Source organism: Arvicanthis niloticus, chromosome 2, assembly GCF_011762505.2.
Source record: "Arvicanthis niloticus isolate mArvNil1 chromosome 2, mArvNil1.pat.X, whole genome shotgun sequence".
Taxonomy (NCBI): domain Eukaryota; kingdom Metazoa; phylum Chordata; class Mammalia; order Rodentia; family Muridae; genus Arvicanthis; species Arvicanthis niloticus.
The window spans coordinates 96,813,177-96,832,181 of NC_047659.1; the positions used below are offsets into that span (position 1 = coordinate 96,813,177).

The 19,005-nt window shown below is 42.0% G+C and overlaps 1 protein-coding gene across 1 annotated transcript in view; it reads right to left on the bottom strand.

Moving 5' to 3' along the window:
* Positions 1 to 19,005, bottom strand: part of Secisbp2l (SECIS binding protein 2 like) — a 46,119-nt gene that overhangs the window by 5,247 nt on the left and 21,867 nt on the right. The window contains exons 9-17 of the mRNA XM_034494404.2: positions 18,803 to 18,883; positions 18,063 to 18,230; positions 17,791 to 17,932; positions 13,247 to 13,413; positions 11,647 to 11,779; positions 10,092 to 10,254; positions 6,653 to 6,873; positions 5,042 to 5,196; positions 3,089 to 3,308 (exon numbers count right to left, since the gene is read on the bottom strand). Coding sequence (XP_034350295.1) covers positions 3,089 to 3,308; positions 5,042 to 5,196; positions 6,653 to 6,873; positions 10,092 to 10,254; positions 11,647 to 11,779; positions 13,247 to 13,413; positions 17,791 to 17,932; positions 18,063 to 18,230; positions 18,803 to 18,883 — 1,450 coding nt within the window. The remainder of the gene's footprint in view (positions 1 to 3,088; positions 3,309 to 5,041; positions 5,197 to 6,652; positions 6,874 to 10,091; positions 10,255 to 11,646; positions 11,780 to 13,246; positions 13,414 to 17,790; positions 17,933 to 18,062; positions 18,231 to 18,802; positions 18,884 to 19,005) is intronic.

The following is a 19,005-nucleotide window of genomic DNA, read 5'->3' on the forward strand; positions in this document are numbered from 1 at the left end:
ATCTGTCTAACTGGCTTTTGGTGACCTTAAGACAAGATTTAAACTCCTTAGATCATGCCTGTAAGCCTGCCATGATATGCTCTTACTTATCTGCCTTTCTGATCCCACTGCACCCTGCCCTGACAATCAATACTCACTTGCCATGCAGTCACAGTCCAGGCAAGGCCTGGCATGTGCTGCTCTGTGCAGTGTGCATCGCACTGCTCTGAACCCACAGCACCTTTCCAGAACTGTTCAGAATCACTTCCTCTGTTTGCTCTCCCACCCTCACACCCTCTCACAATCACCACATCTGTGCTGCCACACAGTAAACGCCATTTTTAAAACATGATAGTAAAGATGACTCTGCAGGTAAAGGCATTTTCACACAAGCCTGGAAGCTGAGTTCAATCCTTAGAAACCATGGAGAAGTGACACCACAAAGCTGTCCTGTGACCACCACAGAACATGCTGTGACACAGGTGTGCCACACCCTGTCATGAGCATGCAGAAATGACAAATACAACTTTAAAATAAGTTACTATTACATATATATTTAATTGTGAAAAATAAAGCCTTATAGCTCATTTACATTTCTATCAGCTTTTCTTTTTCCTAGAGAGGTTCAGCAGTTAAGTGCTTCTTAGGTACAGTATTAAAAACAAAGGCTTCCTTCCATCTTTGAATGCCTCAAATGTGGTGCTCAGACTCTGAGAAGTCTTTGGGCTACTTTCCCTACTGTGTGTCTGTGTGGAGAGTATGGATCACTACCCTGAGAAGTCTTTGGGCTACTTTCCCTACTGTGCGTCTGTGTGGAGAGTATGGATCACTACCCTGAGAAGTCTTTGGGCTACTTTCCCTACTGTGTGTCTGTGTGGAGAGTATGGATCACTACCCTGAGAAGTCTTTGGGCTACTTTCCCTACTGTGCATCTGTGTGGAGAGCATGGATCACTACCACTTATCCAAGCCTTACGAACTTTTCCTGTAGTATGTTTTAAAACTGGCATTTCACACATGCACTGACTTGACCTGTTACATACTTAATCTTCTGTCTTCATGTTGACCTAGTTATCCAGCAAAGCATGCCTACCTCTAGCTAGGCAGTAACACCCACAAACTACAGTTTCTTAAAAGCAGACAATTCAGCTCCATCAAAAGCAACCCTAAACACTTAGCTACAGCAGAGACAAGGAGCCCAGGAAAGAACTGCTAACAGTTTAAATTCAGGAGGCAACAACGTGTCTGATAGGTTTACAGATAAGACTCAAATGAGATAAAATGAAAAGGGAACCAAAACAGCAAGTGACTATATGTAATGGGTGACACTGATTCTCAACGTGACACAGGAACCCTTGGGTCTTATCTTCAATTAGGGACACTGAAGTGGGGAGACACAACCCTAATTATGGGTGGCACTATTCCTAGGCTGGGGTCCTGGACTAAACAGGGAGGAACCTAACTGACCACCAGCACTCATGATGATTTCTGACTGTGGATGCAATGTGACCAGCCACCCAATGCTCCTGCTGTCTTGCCCACTATGACAGACTGTACTCCCCTTAATCTGGAAGAAAGTAAGTCCTTCCTCCAGTAATTCTTGTTATTTTATATAGCATTGCAAAAAGCAACTAATCCGCTTTCCTAAAAAAGATAGGAGAAATATCAACTAGTTCCAAAACTGAGTTAGAGTACAAAGCACTATAGAATCAAGGCAGGGAACACCAGTGCAGGCTGTGACAGATGATGCTGTGCCGAAACACAGCACTGTTTTAGTCTGCACTTCCCTTGACTAGAATTATAGAAAACTCAAAGTATCAGTTTTCTACATTTGTAAGATCAGGCTGAGTAGTACAATAAAGTTAAGTAGCTTAATAATCTTACAGTTTTAATTACCACGTATAAATTATTAGAATAAAACTTCCTATTATTTAGCCCATAGGGGTCAAAAGTATGAAGTGTTCACTCTTAAAAAGCTCGTATACTTCTTAGCCTGTTAGAACTATGTGCTGGTGTGAATGGCCCCCATAGGTTCAAAGATTTGAATGCTTACTCACCAGGGAGTAACACCACTTGAAAAGGATTAGGAGGCGTGGCCTTGCTGGATGAAGTGTCACGGGGAGTGGGTTTTGAAGTTGTAAAAGCCCACATCAGGCCACCTGTCCTCTGTCTTTCTGTCTCTGTCTGTCTGTCTGTCTGTCTGTCTGTCTGTCTCTCTCTCTCTCTCTCTCTCTCTCTCTATATATATATATATATATATATATGTATGTATATACATACATATATATACATACATATATACATATACATATATATACATATATACATATGTATGTGTGTGTGTGTGTATGTGTGTGTATATATATATATATATATATATATATATATATATATATATATATATATATATATATATCTGCCTATGGATCAGGATAAAGCTCTCAGCTACTGCTCCGGTGCTTGCTCCTCACCATGGTGGTAATAAGACTAAACCTCCGAAATGGTAAAGTCCCCAATTAAATGCTTTCTTTTGTAAGACTTGCCTTGGTCATGGTGTTGCTCCACAGTGATGGGACAGTGACTAAAACAAACATGATTACATTTCAGGGGCTGAAAGGATGGTCTCGGTTCCAAATATGTTTGTATGTTTGTTTCCTTTTTGAGACAGGCTTTATGTAGCCCTAGTTGTCCTGGAACTCTATGCAGACCAGGCTGCTGCTGGAATTTACAGGGATCCATTTGTCTCTGTCCCCAAGTGCTGGGATTAAAGGTGTGCACTACCACTGCTGGCTCAAATATTCTATGTTTAATAATGTTTAAACTAATTTTTAAGACAGAAAAAGTCATGGGCTTGCTTTCTGGTGTCATATAAACTGTTTATGGTAGCACATAGCAGTAATCTCAGCACTTGGGGGATAAAGACTGGGATATCTAAAATTCAAGGTCTTTCTTATCCAGTTCCTTATCACAGTATTCAACAGTGACTTGAAGGCCAGACTTTAAAGGGGAAAAAAGGTATAAAAACAATCAAGAAATAGATTCGAAGGTTATTTACAAAATAGTTTTAATCACTTGAATTATTTCATTTAAAATGTTATGGGACAACTTACCATATTCCTTTTCATTGACTTCAGAAATGGGTTCAGAAATAACACTGCAGAATGAAATGGCGCTGGCTGCGGAGGGGTTTCGTGAGTGGCCCATGTGGTGAGGCACCGTCTTCACACTCCTCAGGGCTTCCTCAGCTTGCTCCTGCTCTGTGGCTGCAACCATGTCTTTATACGCCTTCCTGGCTTCCTCCGTGAGCTCCACTAATCTATTAAACAGGCTCTAAAAGGACAAAGATTCTGCTGTGACTAGTCAGTGTTTTTTAATTATTAAGCTTCTTACATTTTTAGTCCAGATGAAATTTGGGCAGTACATAAACCACATAACCTTACAAAATGTACTCAACATACATGTGGGTCGTAAATCTCACGGGGTTAAGGCAATTGACTCTAACACTATTTGTGATATATTTGAAAGGTTCAACAAACGTACTCCCCTCCCCTGTAGTCTGGCACTACAGAGAGAAAAGGAGCCTCAACTCTTCTACAAAAACTTGTGCATGACTGTAAAGGAGAGACAGGAGCAGTTACATTATAGTAGCTTAGAAGCTATAGAGGGTTTGGGCCTTTTGTTTGGTTGTTGTTTTAAAAACAAAACAAACAACAGCAAATTAACAACATTAGCTTTTAAAAGGAGACATTAAATCTGATGGTGGACATCACTGAGGAATTCAAGGAAGCTAACTCTGGCACAGAACTTGAAAAACAGGTACAGGAAGAAGGAAGGAGAGGGCAGCCTTGACTAGGCAGCCACGTGAAATCAATCATACATCAAGGAGACACAAGAGAAGCATAAAGCTAGTTTTGGAGCAGTGATAGTTTCACTTGGGTTGGAACACAAGAGAATAAGCATGTGTGGGGAGTGGTCAGGGGTACAGAAGATGGGAGTTTCCAAAGGAATTAAAAGTCCTTTAGCCAGATGTGGGACATTCTCATGTTTAATAAAAATGCCAATATTTGCACAGCACTAAAGCTACATTTCAACATCTCATGATGACCTCAGGCACCTCAAGCCATACAACAAAGCCTGGTGCTTCCCAGATCATCACTCAAAAGACTTTACGCCTGGTAAATGTTTTTGTTGTTGGTTTCTTTCAAGACAGGGTTTCACTAAGAAGCTCCAGCTGTCCTGGAACTTACAATGTAGACCTGGGTGGGACTCCCAGAGATATATGGCAGCTTCTGCCTCACACTCACTGGGATTAAAGGTGTGCACCACTATGCCCAGCACTCCTGGTAAATGGTCTAATGTCGTGGTGCTACACTGCTGCTTAAAGGGCCAGGAACAATGAAAGATGCTGCTCACTGTGCTGACTGCTGAGGGTTAAGTGTTGGAATTAGCTATCAAACACACTCACGATTTGTTTTAACAGAAGGAAGAAGAATGGTGAAAAGCAGCTCCATCACGGACCATTAATAATATAAATTTATTTGTAAAAAGTATTTGTATTTTATTGTAGTATGTAACAAATCATGCATTTAAATGAAACCAGTAAAATGAAAACAAGCATGTAGATTTGTGATTTTGAGATTAACATAGGTATTATAATAAGCACACCAGACAGAAACAGAAACTGAAGGACATAAGGGAAAAGGAAAAAAATATTCAACAGAGAAGCCCTGGTCCACTCCTTTGAGTTGCTACTCACTCCTGGCATGTGTTAACAGAACGGAGCAAGACAGTATACCTCCTAAGTTATTCTCGTGTGTGTGTGTGTGTGTGTGTGTGTGTGTGTGTGTACATGCAGGTGCACCACAGGTTAATGGCAGGAGTTGTTCCTCAGGGGCCAGTTAGTGTGTTTATTAGACAGGATCTCTCACTGGTCTACAGAGACCCACTTGTCTTTGGCTCCCCAGTGCCGTCAGTACAGCTCTACAGCACCTTACCTGGCTTGAAGTGGGTCACATTGTTTACTGACTGGGCCACATCCCAATCCCTGTCACCTAAGTTCTTACCTCAGCACCGAAATAATTGAAGATTCCCACCACACTAACAGGAACCAGCTTGTTCACACAGCGTCCCAGAGCTTTCCTTCCGAGGGCAAACACAAAGGGAATCTCTTGTTCCCGGGCCATGGCTATGACATTGTAGAGGGCTTCATCAAGGCCACCTAAGGCAAGAAAATCAACACATGGAGAGGCCGCCAGTCAGTCACCTACATGCTGGAGCTAACCTGGCTAAAAGACAGAACACTGCAACAAAAGAATGTCTTACTTGATCTGTAGCACATACATACATACATACACACACACACACACACACACACACACACACACACACACACACACCACACCACACCCCACACCACACACTTACTTATTTGTCTCTCTCCACAATTAAATCCCAAATTCCTTCAAACCCAGTACTTTAGTTTTTCTGTAGAGATTAGCATAGAAGAAATGAAGTTTCAATGTAACAAACATTTATTATGAAGAAGTTAGGTAAAATAGTTAACAGTAGCTAATTCTTTTTTTTTCACAGCTTCTAAACTCTAGTAACAACTGACCATATTTAGGGAGACAGATTAACACAGTGGCTTACAGGTGTTTTCTCTGTGCAAGTATCTACCATGCTACCTGACACCTAGATCGTCCGCTCTACCAACAAGGTCAAACAAGGCTGCACAGCACAGAATGTACTCACGTGCTAGCTTACCCAGGAGCCTTTTTTTTTTTTTTTTTTTTTCCTCCCCCAAGACAGGGTTTCTCTGTGTAGCCCTGGTTGTCCTGCAACTCACTCTGTAGACCAGGCTGGCCTCGAACTCAGAAATCCGCCTGCCTCTGCCTCCCAAGTGCTAGGATTAAGGGCTTGTACCACCACTGCCCGGTGCCCAGGAGCCTCTTTATGTATGCTGGCTAGGTTTATGTCAACTTGACACAAGATAGAGTCATCTGAAAGGAGGGGATCTCAAGTGAGAGAATGCCTCCAGTGAGAAAGGGAAAGCCTGAAGCACATTTTCTTAATTAGTGATTGATGTGGGAGGCCCAGCCCATTGTTGAGGTACTGTTGGACTGGTGGACCTTGATTCTATAAGAAAACAGGTTAAGCAAGGCCTGGGGAGCAAGCCAGTAGGCAGCACCCCTCTATGGCCTTTGTATCCTCTCCTGCCTCCAGCTTGCCATCTTGAATGTTCTGAATTCCCTGGATAATAAACTGTAAAATGTAAGATGAGACAGACCCTTTCCTTCCCAAGTTATTTTGGTCACTATTTTATCACAGCAATAAAAATACTAAGATACTATGTAACTGCTTGTTTGTGGGAGACAGATCTCCACCCTAAGCAGAACTGAGATCTTTACCTTTGTTCTAGTTGATTTTAAAGTGAAAAAAAAATTCATTAAAGGAAGGTTATGTAAAGTTTTCAGAGCAGAATACACAGATGCAAAGTAATGTACACCCTGACTGGTTCTAATCTGATCACAGTAAGGAGACACTTGGTGAGACAAGAGTATTTCATTTTCTCATGCTCAATAATAACTACACTGCAGATAAAGATACGGCTTCCAGCTGCAAGGTTGGTTTAAGTTCCCTACAATGGTAAACCTTTCTGAAGCAAGCATACACACCCTTTGACTGGATCTTCTCACAGTTTGGGGAAATGATGACACACTTGATCTTGTTCAGCTTCATGTGCTTGGTGACCTCCCGTAGCCCCATGACCAGCCGCCGTCTGGCTTTGGCTCTCACAGGGTCCTTTTGGTAGATGCGTTCCTGGAAACTGACAAGCTCTTGTAGAAGGAGGGTCACACATTCATCAATTTCTTTAGAAAGAACCTGGTTACAATATCTGTAAAAGAAGCGAAGAACTAGGTAATTCCATCCTAATTTGTTAGCCTGTAATTATATGTGGGGAGCCGACAGAAGGCGGCTATCATCCTTGCAACCATCTTGAGCCATATACCCTGACAAGAGACTTGTTTACAATAGCCTACAACAGCTGAGCACACTCTGATAACATTTTGTTTTAGATACCCAGGATTTTCCCTTGGGTGTGTGAGACTTAAAGGTGTGATTTAGAGATAAGACCTAAGGGTGTGACTTAAAGGCATAACTTAAAGGCATGGCTTAGAAGTGAGACATATAAAAGGTGAGAGGCAGACAAAGAAAGTAGTAGGCACTTAGCACTTGGAGAAAGAACTTGGAACTGGGAAAGAGACTAGCAACAAGAACTAGGAATTAGGACCTGAGACTTGGTACTAGGAACTAGGGACTTGGAACTAGGGACTTGGAGAGAGAAAGAGAGACTGAAGAATAAACGGGATTGAATCATACTCTGTCTGGTCTCCATTCTTCACATGGTCCTCACTCTCTCTCTTGCTGAACCCCGACCCCTGGACCGGAGCTGCTTGGGGCAGTGCGGGCTCTAACAATTTAGCCCCCAAGGCTTTTGGCAGTGCGGGTTCCAACACTGATAGAGCAGTCCCGGCATTTTGACCCCCAAACATGGGATAGAGCGGTCCAAAAACAATTATAGACTTACAATGAGGATAATAACTGTGAGGGTGAATACATCCAACAAGGCATTTTTATAACATGTCATGAGTCTCTACAATTTCTAAACATGTCAATCAGAAATGGATTTCAGTGAAGTAGCTTTTAGAGCAGGACAAGCTGCCTCGGGAAGTAGACCTGAACTCCTAATTACTACAGTTGTTCTAAAGACAGAACCCAAATGCTGGCTTACTAAGAGATTACAGTTTTATATGTCATTGTGATACATATTGCTAAAGTACTTCTAGTAAGAGAGAAATCAAAGTTTTATGAATTTATTAGCAACAGTTCATCCTCTGACTGAGAAGAGAGGTGCCTGACCCTGCTGATGACATAAATTGACAGAGCCACCAAGGAAATCCCAACTTCACAGGGCTCACCTACACAACTCCTTCGCATAAACTTGTGGAACTCTAAGTAAACAGATCAAACTGATCGACGTGTACCCATGTTTACTGCTATACTACTCATAAGAGCTAAAAAGGGAACCAGCTGAGATGGTCTCCAACATGAATGGCTAAATGAAATTGATAAAAATTTATTAATATATACTGGAGTTTTATCCAGCTACCAAGAAAAATAAACTCAAGACATTTGCAAGAAGACAGATCTGGGGACCATTATGTTAAGTAGCACACGTTCTCTAAGAAGAACCTAGATTTGCATTTGTGTGTTTGTGCATGCACACAAGTACATCATGAAAGCAGAAAGGACCACCAGAGGGCAGAAGAGATCCTAGGAGAGGAAGAAGAAAATAGATGGTAAAGAAATGTTTATTTTTGAAGACAGAGTCTCACTATGGAGCCCTAGCTGTCCTGGAGCTTACTGTGTAGACCAGGCTGGTCTCAAACTCAGAGATCTGTCTGCCTCTGCCTCCTGAGTACTGAGATCAAAGGCATGAAATTTTGATCTCACCACATCCAGTAAGAGAAAGGAAACAAAGTGACGTGAGAGGGAGACTACTTGGGGCAAGCAATGAAGCAGCATAGAGAAGGGAGGCAGCTGAGAAGGGTGTGAATGAGTACCAGCAGAATGATACATATGTATAAAGTGCCATAATGAAACCCACTCTTCTATGTGCTAATTAAAGAAAAAAATCAAAGCGGTGGACAGGATTTATTACCACACTGCCCACTGATCCAATAAATCTGTTTTATTCTGATAAAAAAAAAAAAGGTTATAAAATATGCCAAGAAAACTAAACATACTTAATAATTTCAGCCTGGGTAAGCTTTAGCCACGAAAGCATTGCCAATGGCAAACCTAAGTTTGGTGGGATGCTCTGAAAACCTACGGTTATGCAAGATGAACTCAATGGGTAAACTGAAGCCTTGAGGTAAAAGTCAGGCTTTTACACCAAACAAAGCACCTGACTGAGACCATGTGAGGATGCCAGCTTGAAAACAAAGGGAGTGTACGGCCCCTATGCACTTAACTCCAGGGCACGGCAGTCATCAGGTTTACTTGTGTGGACCATCCACCATCCTAAATCTTACCTCACTGCACCAGGGGCAGGCATTTACCTCATACAATGGAAGACATGGGCCTGAAAACATGTCCAGAAAATCTCATGTTTTACGTGCAAACATTTGAGCAAGTATGACATAATTTCAGAAGACAGAAATAGGTGGATTGAGCAAAGATTAAATGTCATAGACACTCAGAATTAAGGAATTCAACATCAAACTACATTTTCTTCTTTCCTGTTTCAAGCTGTTTGTTTCATACATATGTAATTTACTTTCCATGTGTTTCATTTGCTCCACATCTGCTGTCTGACATAATTAGCTGCTCAGAGCCTAGAGAGAGGCTTCTGCTCAGCTAGAGCTGAGGAGGGAGCAGAACAGAGCAGTGGCTGCCGGACCCACACTGGTTCTTGCTCTAGAGTTCCTTTGTAAGACATTTTCAGAGGTAAAATTTCTTTGTCTACACAAATATTAAAATATGTCACAACTACTTTGTGACTCCTTAATTATCTATTTTTAAACTTAAGACATATTTGCTTAAAGCAAGTGCATGGAGTAACAGTGTAGCTCAGTGGTCAAACACTTGACCAGGAAGCTAGAAGCTATGAAGTCAATCTCTAGCACTTCAAAAATGCACAACAAACCCATAGAACATTACATTTTATATATATATATATATATATATATATATATATATATATATATATATTATATATATATTATACACTATATATATGTATATATATTATACACACCTATATACATATACATATACATATACATATACATATATATATATTATACACACACCTATATACATATACATATACATATACATATACATATACATATACATATATATACATATTATACACACACACACACACACATATGCTTTTAATAGACCCAAACCAGCCATGAAGCAGGAGGAGGAAGTGCAGCATGACCTCCACATCCCCTGTTGGATATACCAGGTAACAACGGTACAAATTCAGAACAACCAAGATCCTTCAACTGTTTGACCTCAATATTGAGAAAAAAAACTTACTCCCGAAATCTTTTGCTGTGGATTTTGGTTATCGTTGACGATGCCATTGGACTGCCTATGCCAGAACTAGCAGGTGAGCCTTGTGACACAGGTGTCATACAGTATGGAGAGTTCTGGCTTGCTGGAGAAAGTGAAGCATCACTGGGCATGCTCAGTCCAGTATCTGTGGAGACGCGAGGTGAAAGGGAAGAACCTGGAAACTTCAAACACTAAGAAGCTCCAAATGTACGCACACAATTTAGATGACAGAATTTTTCAGGCTGTACCCTAATTCTCTGGAAGCTAGTAAATTAGGCATTTTCCTATCATAAATTATTATTTCTTATAAACTAAAGAATGAAGTATTCCTACTACTATTACAGCATATCCAAGAAAAATCTAAGCACAGTTTAGAAGTTTCCACTGAGGAGATGTGGAAAAAAATTATATATGACATGTATGTTCAGTGATCTGTACCTTCCTGTATAGTATCACTGCACATCTCTACTTAGCTATCTACTTCTTAAATCTTTCTAATTCCATCTGGTATTGGCAATGGCAATCTATGTCATCCACTCTCTCTTGACTCTCCTTATCCTACACCTACTTACCCTCCCAACTCCCCAGGCCCCACACCTTGTCACCCCTTCCAACTCTGTACAGAGCACTGCCCACCCTCCGAGCCTCTCCTGAGTCTCCTTGACCCCACCTATTTATCTGGCCTTTGAGTCTGAGCTCAGGCAGCCACACTTCTAGATGCAAACTCTCAACTCTACTGCTTCTTCCTAAGTTACTGCTTGTCTTCAACAGGTAAATGCAGTAAGTTTTTATATTCCGTCTAATAATTAGAAAGTCACACGTTCATCCTCTGTACCCATCATATCAGCCTTTGATCATTTGGTTTGCCAGCCTCTTACTTCTATTACTTACTGGATACATTGGTAACTATTAAATCAACATCAGAGGGATGACTAGATGAATGGACATACATAAATCTAAGGAGAATCATATTGAGAATAAGGGGGAACCCCAAGAAACTATGTCCTAGGTAAATAATACGTGGGTATAAATCAACTTTCCAAAAAGCACTGAAAGATTCCTGCTTGAGATCTGGGCAAATCAACTTTACCTTGATGCAAAATGCTGTGTGGCTACTTGTTGTACCAGATGGAACCTATTTTCTGGAATCACATGTGCTGGATATGAATAGAATTTTTGCTCTGTTTTGTAGTTCTCTATTCCTTGTGCCTTATGTATTAATCCCCCCCAATAAGAAATCAATAAAAGTGATTTTAAAACAGTCTTATGAAAAAAATAACCAATGCATAGTGTTCTATATGTGAAAGATGATGAGCAAGAACTCTTCTGACCATCTCAGGAGTCTTAGGCACTGGGAAGATCCTAATGTCTGAGATGTTACTACAGTTGATAGATCTGAGCTTCCAAATTGTTAGAGACCTGCTATGCAACACCTGCCCACCCTTTCAGCCATCTGCCTTCAAAAGAAACCACATAAATCAACATACATAAAATACAGTGCGCAACTTCTACTTGAGACACAGCCAGGCATCCTCACCTTCCTGGGAGACAGCCTCCTGAGCTAAGTCATTGGCTAGGTCCAAATGAGTCTCTGTCGGCTCCTCAGCTCCCAGAACACTGTGTTCCACGGTCAGACGTCCCTTCTTCTCCTCTCTTTCTTTCAAAATAACCTGAAAGCCATTACACCATTCTTTAATCACCAGTCACTCTTCAAATAGGTTCAACAACCTCTTCCAATGTTACACTACAACATAGGCATAGCCATGAGGATCTCAGTTGGCTGCACTACCTGGCACAGCTTGTAAAAGGTGTGACCTGTCAAAAGGTGACTTGTTTTAGAAACTAAGTTGGAGAGAATGATGTACAGAGAATACAGCTCCAAGAGTCACAGACAAACTCATGTCATCTATCTCTGTCTTCAGATAAAGGGAAGCAGGATGCTAAAGCAAATGAGCAAATACGGCCTGTCTTCAAATCTAAGGTCACTAAGTAGCATTTCCAAAACTGACTCACTTGGTTTGTGTGATTTACACTCTACAGTTTTCAGTTATTTGGGAATAAATTAACTCTTTTTGACCCTCTAATATTAAACCAAAGCAGATACCATCATCAGTTTATAGGTTAAGAAAAGACGGGCTGGAGAGATGGCTTGGCTCAGCCTTTAAGAGGCACTGACTGCTCTTCCAGAGGTTCTGAGTTCAATTCCCAGCAACCACATGGTGGCTCACAACCATCTGTAATGGGGTCTGATGCATTGTCTGAAACAATGTCTGAAGACATTAACAGTGTACTCACATATATAAAATAAATAAATCTTTAAAAAAAAAAAAAAAAAAGGCAAGGGTTTAGAGAGCATGCCTTGCATAGAAACTGCCCTGGGTGAGGGTTGGCTATCAGAAATTGCAGTGGTTTGAGGTCTGATACAATACAGACATTGTTTCTCTGCTTCAGAACTCACTATGAAAGCTTCACCTCAAGGTGTTGCTAAAACGTAGCCCAAGATGGAGATACTAAAGATCCTGAAGTCCTGTAAGAATAAGGACTTTTAAATCTGCTCCCCTCACCAAAAGGTAAAATAAGATAAAAATAATTAAAAAAAAAAAAAAAAAAAAAAGACAAAGGTGAAAAGGTGGGCCTACAAATGTTCTACTCCACACAGAACATACACTGAAGTTACCAAGGTCCAGGGCTAGCTGGCTAGGAGGCAGTGCCTGGCTCAGATGTATGAGGCCTTGGGAGACTAGAGTCAAGAGCAACTGAGAAAACTCTGGATAGAATTAGACTTCTACACGCAGGCCCCCATACAAGCATGCCCACACATGCTTGCCCACACACATACACATAAAATGCAAAGGAAAGAAAAATCTGAACTTATTCCTAAGGAGAGTCTAATGCTTTGAATATGAAATGTTTAACTGTTTATTTTCAAACATTATAGAAAAATTCACTTTGCCGGACCTTCTTACATACAAGAAGACTGCCATACAATGCTGGCTTTGAATTAGCCAGTCACATATAGCCATGTGTATAAATATATCACAACACCTATTTCCTAACAGACAACTAATTTTGCAAAAAAATAAAAAAGTAAACCTTTAATTATCCTACAAAAGACACATCTGTAGACTCACGGTTACCTTTTTCAGTGCCGTGGGTCGCTTTAGCTTTGCAATTTCCTTCTCTTTTCCTTTTTTTGCTTTAGAGGAAGTAATGTCCAAAGAATTAAAGGATGTCAAACATGGCTGAGTTTTGGTTAAGGTCTTTCTGTTAGAGTCTTTAGTGTGGAAAGTGGCTGTGGTGACAACTGAAAACAAACAAGAGCATTAGTGTTACTACTGCAGCCAAGTCCCCACATGTGATTATCTCCTAAATAAGTACTCAAAAACACAAGGATTCTCTTCCCATGGAGATAGACGACAGGAAAGACAGTGTAATGACAGGCTGGGCAGCATCCCTTAGACACAGCTTCCTTCCAGGTCTTTCACCTCCCAAGGAAAAGGAAGGGAAGTCAATGTAGTCAGCCAACTGACAGGTCTGAAGTAAGCCAGACATCTGGCTTCCAGTCAGCCTGGCCCACCTGTGCTCTCCTCACTCCTACAGAACCAACTCCTCACCTTATTCACACACTTGTGCAGCCTATGGCTCCTTTCCTTAGATCTCCTCCAAATGTCAAAAGAAACGCTGACTCTCCTGCTACGCAGCAACTGCTATACCCTGCTCAGACACTCATTCTTCAACCCCAATCCTTCAGCATTTCTAAGCATCCAAATCTCCATCCCTCCACTCTAGCAGAGTGTTTGTCATTTCGTTGAGAAGATACTGCCCAATTACAAGAGAAAAAAATAGAGGACAGGCATCCTTCCTCCTTTCCAAGGCCCACTAACTACCTCAGATCCTAATGCCACTTTCATTCCTCTAGGACCTTGTTCTGTCCCTTTTCTGATGCATCCCCCAACCCTGATCTCTTTTGAGTGCCCCCCACCCCCACTCCATCTAAAATAAAAGCTGGCTTGGGAGGCAAACCCAAAGCCTAGTCCCATTACTGGCTTGCTTCAGCCTATGGTGCTCTTACGGCTCCTCTTCCCAGTAAAACTTGTCAGCATCATTCTGACCCCTTTCTTATCCAAACCACCACCATCTGGCCTTGGCCCTACCCATTCTCTTGTAAGTATACTGTCAAGACCCAATAGAACTTTGCAGTTGCCAAATACAATTTCCCAACCGTCAAAAATTCTCCCCAGGCCTCTTCTAACATCATTCATATTTATTGGTCTGGCTCTTCTTCCTTTTGTTCCTGGAACCTGGTCACTCCAAGAGTGTCTCCCTCATTTTAAATGCACCTACTTCTAACCTGGACTACACACATATAAACACATGACAAATGGGACCACCAGGGCCTTCACTGCTAGCATTTCAAGTCCAAGGCCACTGTCAACTCTCCTTACGTCACTGTGGTATCCTCACAGCACTCTTCACTAAGCCAGAGAGCACAGGCATGGTATGTGTGTGAGGGTGTGCCTGCACGTATGTGCATATCCATGTGAAGCCATGTTGGTGTTGTGCATCTTCCGAATTACTGTCAATTCTAGTTTTAAGACATGTATCTCTCACCAGTTCTCCTACACTAGCTGGATAGTGAGCTGAAGGATATGCTGGTCTCTTCTCTGTGTCTCTAGCACTGGGATTAGGTGAGCTCTGCCATTCACGCCTGGCTTTTCCATAGTACTAGAGAGCCATACTCAGGCCCCATGCTCATGTGGAAAGCACTTCACTGGTGGAGCCATCTCTCCAACACCCTGCCCTTGTCTTCGACCTGCTTTTCCACACTACTATTCTACACTCCATCAAGTCCCTAACAGCTTTCCTTGTATTCAATACTTTCAAAGAAAGACTGGGAATAGAAGGAAGTCTCATTTCTATCTACCAGGAATCCAACTCATTCTTCAAGTCCAGTCAAACACTGCTTTCCATGAAGTCACTTGTAACCTTATTTCTCTTCAACTACTGCCTAAACCACTCCCTTCTACAGGCTCACAGAACTTGATGCATCTCTCCTAAGACACCACTGTTGATCAGGTATTTAAGTGTGTCTATTCTACAAGACTACCAATGACTGACCTGACCTGAGACCCATGTACATGAGAGAGCTAAACCCTGACACTACTAATGATATTCTGCTATGCTTGCAGACAGGAACCTAGCATAACTGTCTCCTGAGAGAAGCTTCATCCAGCATCAGACAGGTAGATGCAGAGACCCATAGCCAAACATCAGGCGGAGCTTGGGGAGCCTTGAGGAAGAGTGGAGTATAGAACTAAATAAGCTGGAGGGGTCAAGGACACCAAAAAGACCCACAGAGTCAACTAACTTGGTGCTATGGGAGCTCACAGAGACTGAACACCAACCAAAGAGCATGTAGGAGCTGAACCTAGGCCCCTACACATCTGTAGCAAATGTGCAGCTTGGTCTTTACATGTGGGTCTCCTAACAAGTGGAGTGGGGGATGTCTTGGTCTGTGTTCTGTCACTGGATCCCCTTCCCCCTACTTGGACTGCCTGGTTGGGCCTCAGTGGGAGAAGATATGCCTAGTCCTGCTGGGACTAGATGTACCAGGATGGGATGGTACCCAATGGGAACTTCCCCTTCTCTGAGAAGTGGATGGGGACAATGGGAGAGGGTTTTCTAAGAGTAGGACTGGAAGGAGAGGAGGGGGAGGGCTGTAATCTGGATATAAAGTGAATTCAAAAAATAAATTATTGAAAAAGAGATTTATTTTATGTTATGTGTATGAATGTTTTGCCTGGATGGAGGGATGGATGGATGGATGGATGGATGGATGGATGGATGGATAAATGTGCACAATGTGGATGTTTGTCAAAGGGCATCCGATCCCCTGGAACAGAAGTTATGAATGGTTGTGAGCTACCATTTGAGTGTTGGAAACTAAACCTAGGTCTTCTGCAAGAGTAAGCTCCTACTGCTGAGTCAGCTCAAGCTGGGTCAGCTATGTGTTTTGTGAGTAGGTCTGTCTTCATCATCTCCATAATCCCAGAGCTCCAGACAGCACATGTATATACTGATGCTCAGATTTGTTCAGCATTATTTCTATTGAATCGATCACGAGCTGTAGAACTGGGGATGGAGTTCAGTGGCAGAGAGCTGACCTCCTGTGCATAACACCTTAGGTTCAAGCCCTAGCACTGGAAAAAGGCTGGAGATGTAGTTCAACAGTCAAGTGCTTGCCTTGCCGTGGAGATTTAGTTCAAAGCTAAAATGTTTGCCTAGCAGCTTGGCGGATAGTACCAACTTAGATAAGGACAAGTGAATCATAGGCAGAGTCATAGTGACCTGTCCCCTGAACCTCTATCCAGCTGATACCCTGTTCTGAAATATATCTGTACTCCCCCTGAACACCTATGCTCCTGTGTCATCCCTTTTCCCACATCCTGCATTTTTCTGTTTATAACCCCTGTGTTTAAAAAGTAAAAATTATTATTTGATAATAAAAAAAAAAAGTTTGCCTAGCCAAGCACAAGGCCCTGGGTTTAGCTCCCTGCAACTAAAGAAAAATAAATTGTTAAAATGACAGATATCTGGGCCTGGTGGCTCACCAGTAGTTTCTGCATTTGGGAAACTAAGGCAGAGGGATTCCTTCAGCCCTGTCTCACACACACACAAAAAAAAAAAAAAAAAAAAAAAAAAAGTGATAACAATAACAAAAGTTGTAATGGTCACAGGTTAACAAGCTCGTCTTTGTGACAATACTCACTAGTGTGGTGTGTGGTTATAACCCAGTTTCTAAGCACTCTACATCTATCATCTCATTCCCCCAACAACCTTGAAGTAGGCACCATCACTGCTCCAATTTAACAGAAAGAACTAAAGGACAAGAAGATAAGTATCTTCCTAAAGAAACACATCCAAGAACGGTTTCGGATCTCGGCAGCCCGACTGCAGCCCCAGCTTGAGCCACAGGGCCACGCTTCCATCGCAGGCGCTTGCTACTCTGCATGCACTATCACCTCTACCAAGCTCCTCAGAGCAAGGGTTTCCACTAAGCAAAACAGCCACAGGTTTCTGCCTGCATCTTGCAACAGATGCTGTCACACTTTCCTATCATTTACCTATCCAACAGTCCTGGGAGTGGGACAGTCTGGGAACAGAACACAAAGAGAATTCTGCTTCTCAGCATTAGTCCTTTTAAATGGTGCCCTTCCCTTCTCCTTCATGCTATGAGTCCTCTGAGAAAAGGTAGGGGATCAAACACTGAGCTTTAAATCTGGTTTAAACAGTGGGAAGCCAGATCAGTGTTTCATTAACACATATAAAGCTCAAAACTTGTCATTCATATCCTGTAATTTTATTTTACTTTAACTCTTGAAGAAAAACAAACAAATAAAACAAACAAACAAACAAACAAATCCAATGAGGATGGGGCCAGAAAAAGAGGGCTTGGCAGTTAAGTGTCTGTACTGCAGGTCTGATGACCTGAGTTCAGCTCACCCTCAGACCCATGGTGGAAAGAACCAGACTTCTGGAAGCTGTTCTCTGACATTAACATGCTCAGCATGGCATGGGCAGCCACATTCTCTTTTTGGGTGGGGGGCCAAGTACAGAGAAGGGAGAAAGAGTGTAGCTATATCCCAAAGGCTGCAGCAAACTGCTCAGACTAAGGCCTCACCTGGATGTGCCAGAGGTCTGGTGTTGGTGATCTGGCGGGCTTTCATTGCCTGCTGCTGCTTCTCCAGAGCAGCTAGCATGTCCCCTAAATCCAGCTGCACAGGGGTTTTATTCTTTTTTCCAGCTGCTTTTGATAGAGCTTCCTAGAAGATGGAAAGAAAGGATTCAGTTTACATGACTGGGAAAGTCTGACAAATTGTAATTACACTGGTATTCCAATCCATCCCACCAAGGCCAGCAGACAACCACAACTGTGCAGAAAAGTACTTATACCTGCAACTTTTTTTGCTCCATACTTATTTCTGAGTATTCCTGTGCTGTGGCAAGGGCTGCAGCTAATGCTTTTTTCTTCTGACTCTTAGCACGTTTAGGAACTGAGGTGGTAATGGGAATGGGAGTCTGAACTATATTGATGGGTGAGTTCTCAGGTAAGTCATCCAACTATGAAACAGGAGAAACACATCTGTTAGTCATTTCACAGAATTCAAGCCATAAGAAAAGACAATGTAGACTGAGGCAGGTTCTTCAGGACAAAAGTATAGATAAAAGTCAGAGGACTTGGGTCATAAAGAACAGTACCCTAGACCATTCTAGAATAGAAAACAAAGGGACAAAAGCTGAATATAACAGGTGATCCTTGTCTAGGGAAGTATCCATATAGAACACACGTTTCGTAACAGTACTTAAGGTCTTCTCGTCTAATAACAGAACTGCAGACTTCCCCAAGACTGCTTTTGTTTAGAAAAAGAAACGATAAGGCTCAAAAGGTACAAGAGTCTGCTGCCAAGACTGAAACACTGGTTCCTGCAAGTCGGCACCTCCATCTTCCCCAAGCACTCTGTGCACCCACCCATGTACACATACAGCTGAGGTGAGAACTTAAAAGGAAGTGCTGGAAGTAAGCACTGAACATACTGCCCCACACACCATGTTGCCCTATATCCTTCATACCAACCCCAAGACTTCCTTCTACACAGCCCAAAGTTCTTACAATTTTGAAAGGAGTTACTTACTACTTTTGAAGAAAGTTTCTGTTGAATAGTCTCATCTTTAGAATTTCCATTCTCACTTAGTTCTTGAAATCCATCTTCATCCTGAAATAGTTTCACTGTCAGTAAAAATTTTCAGTGCTAACCGTACAAAAGGGTGTGTGTGTGTGTGTATACATACCCACGTTGAGTGGATGGGTGCAGGTGTGAACATTTGTGTGTGTGTG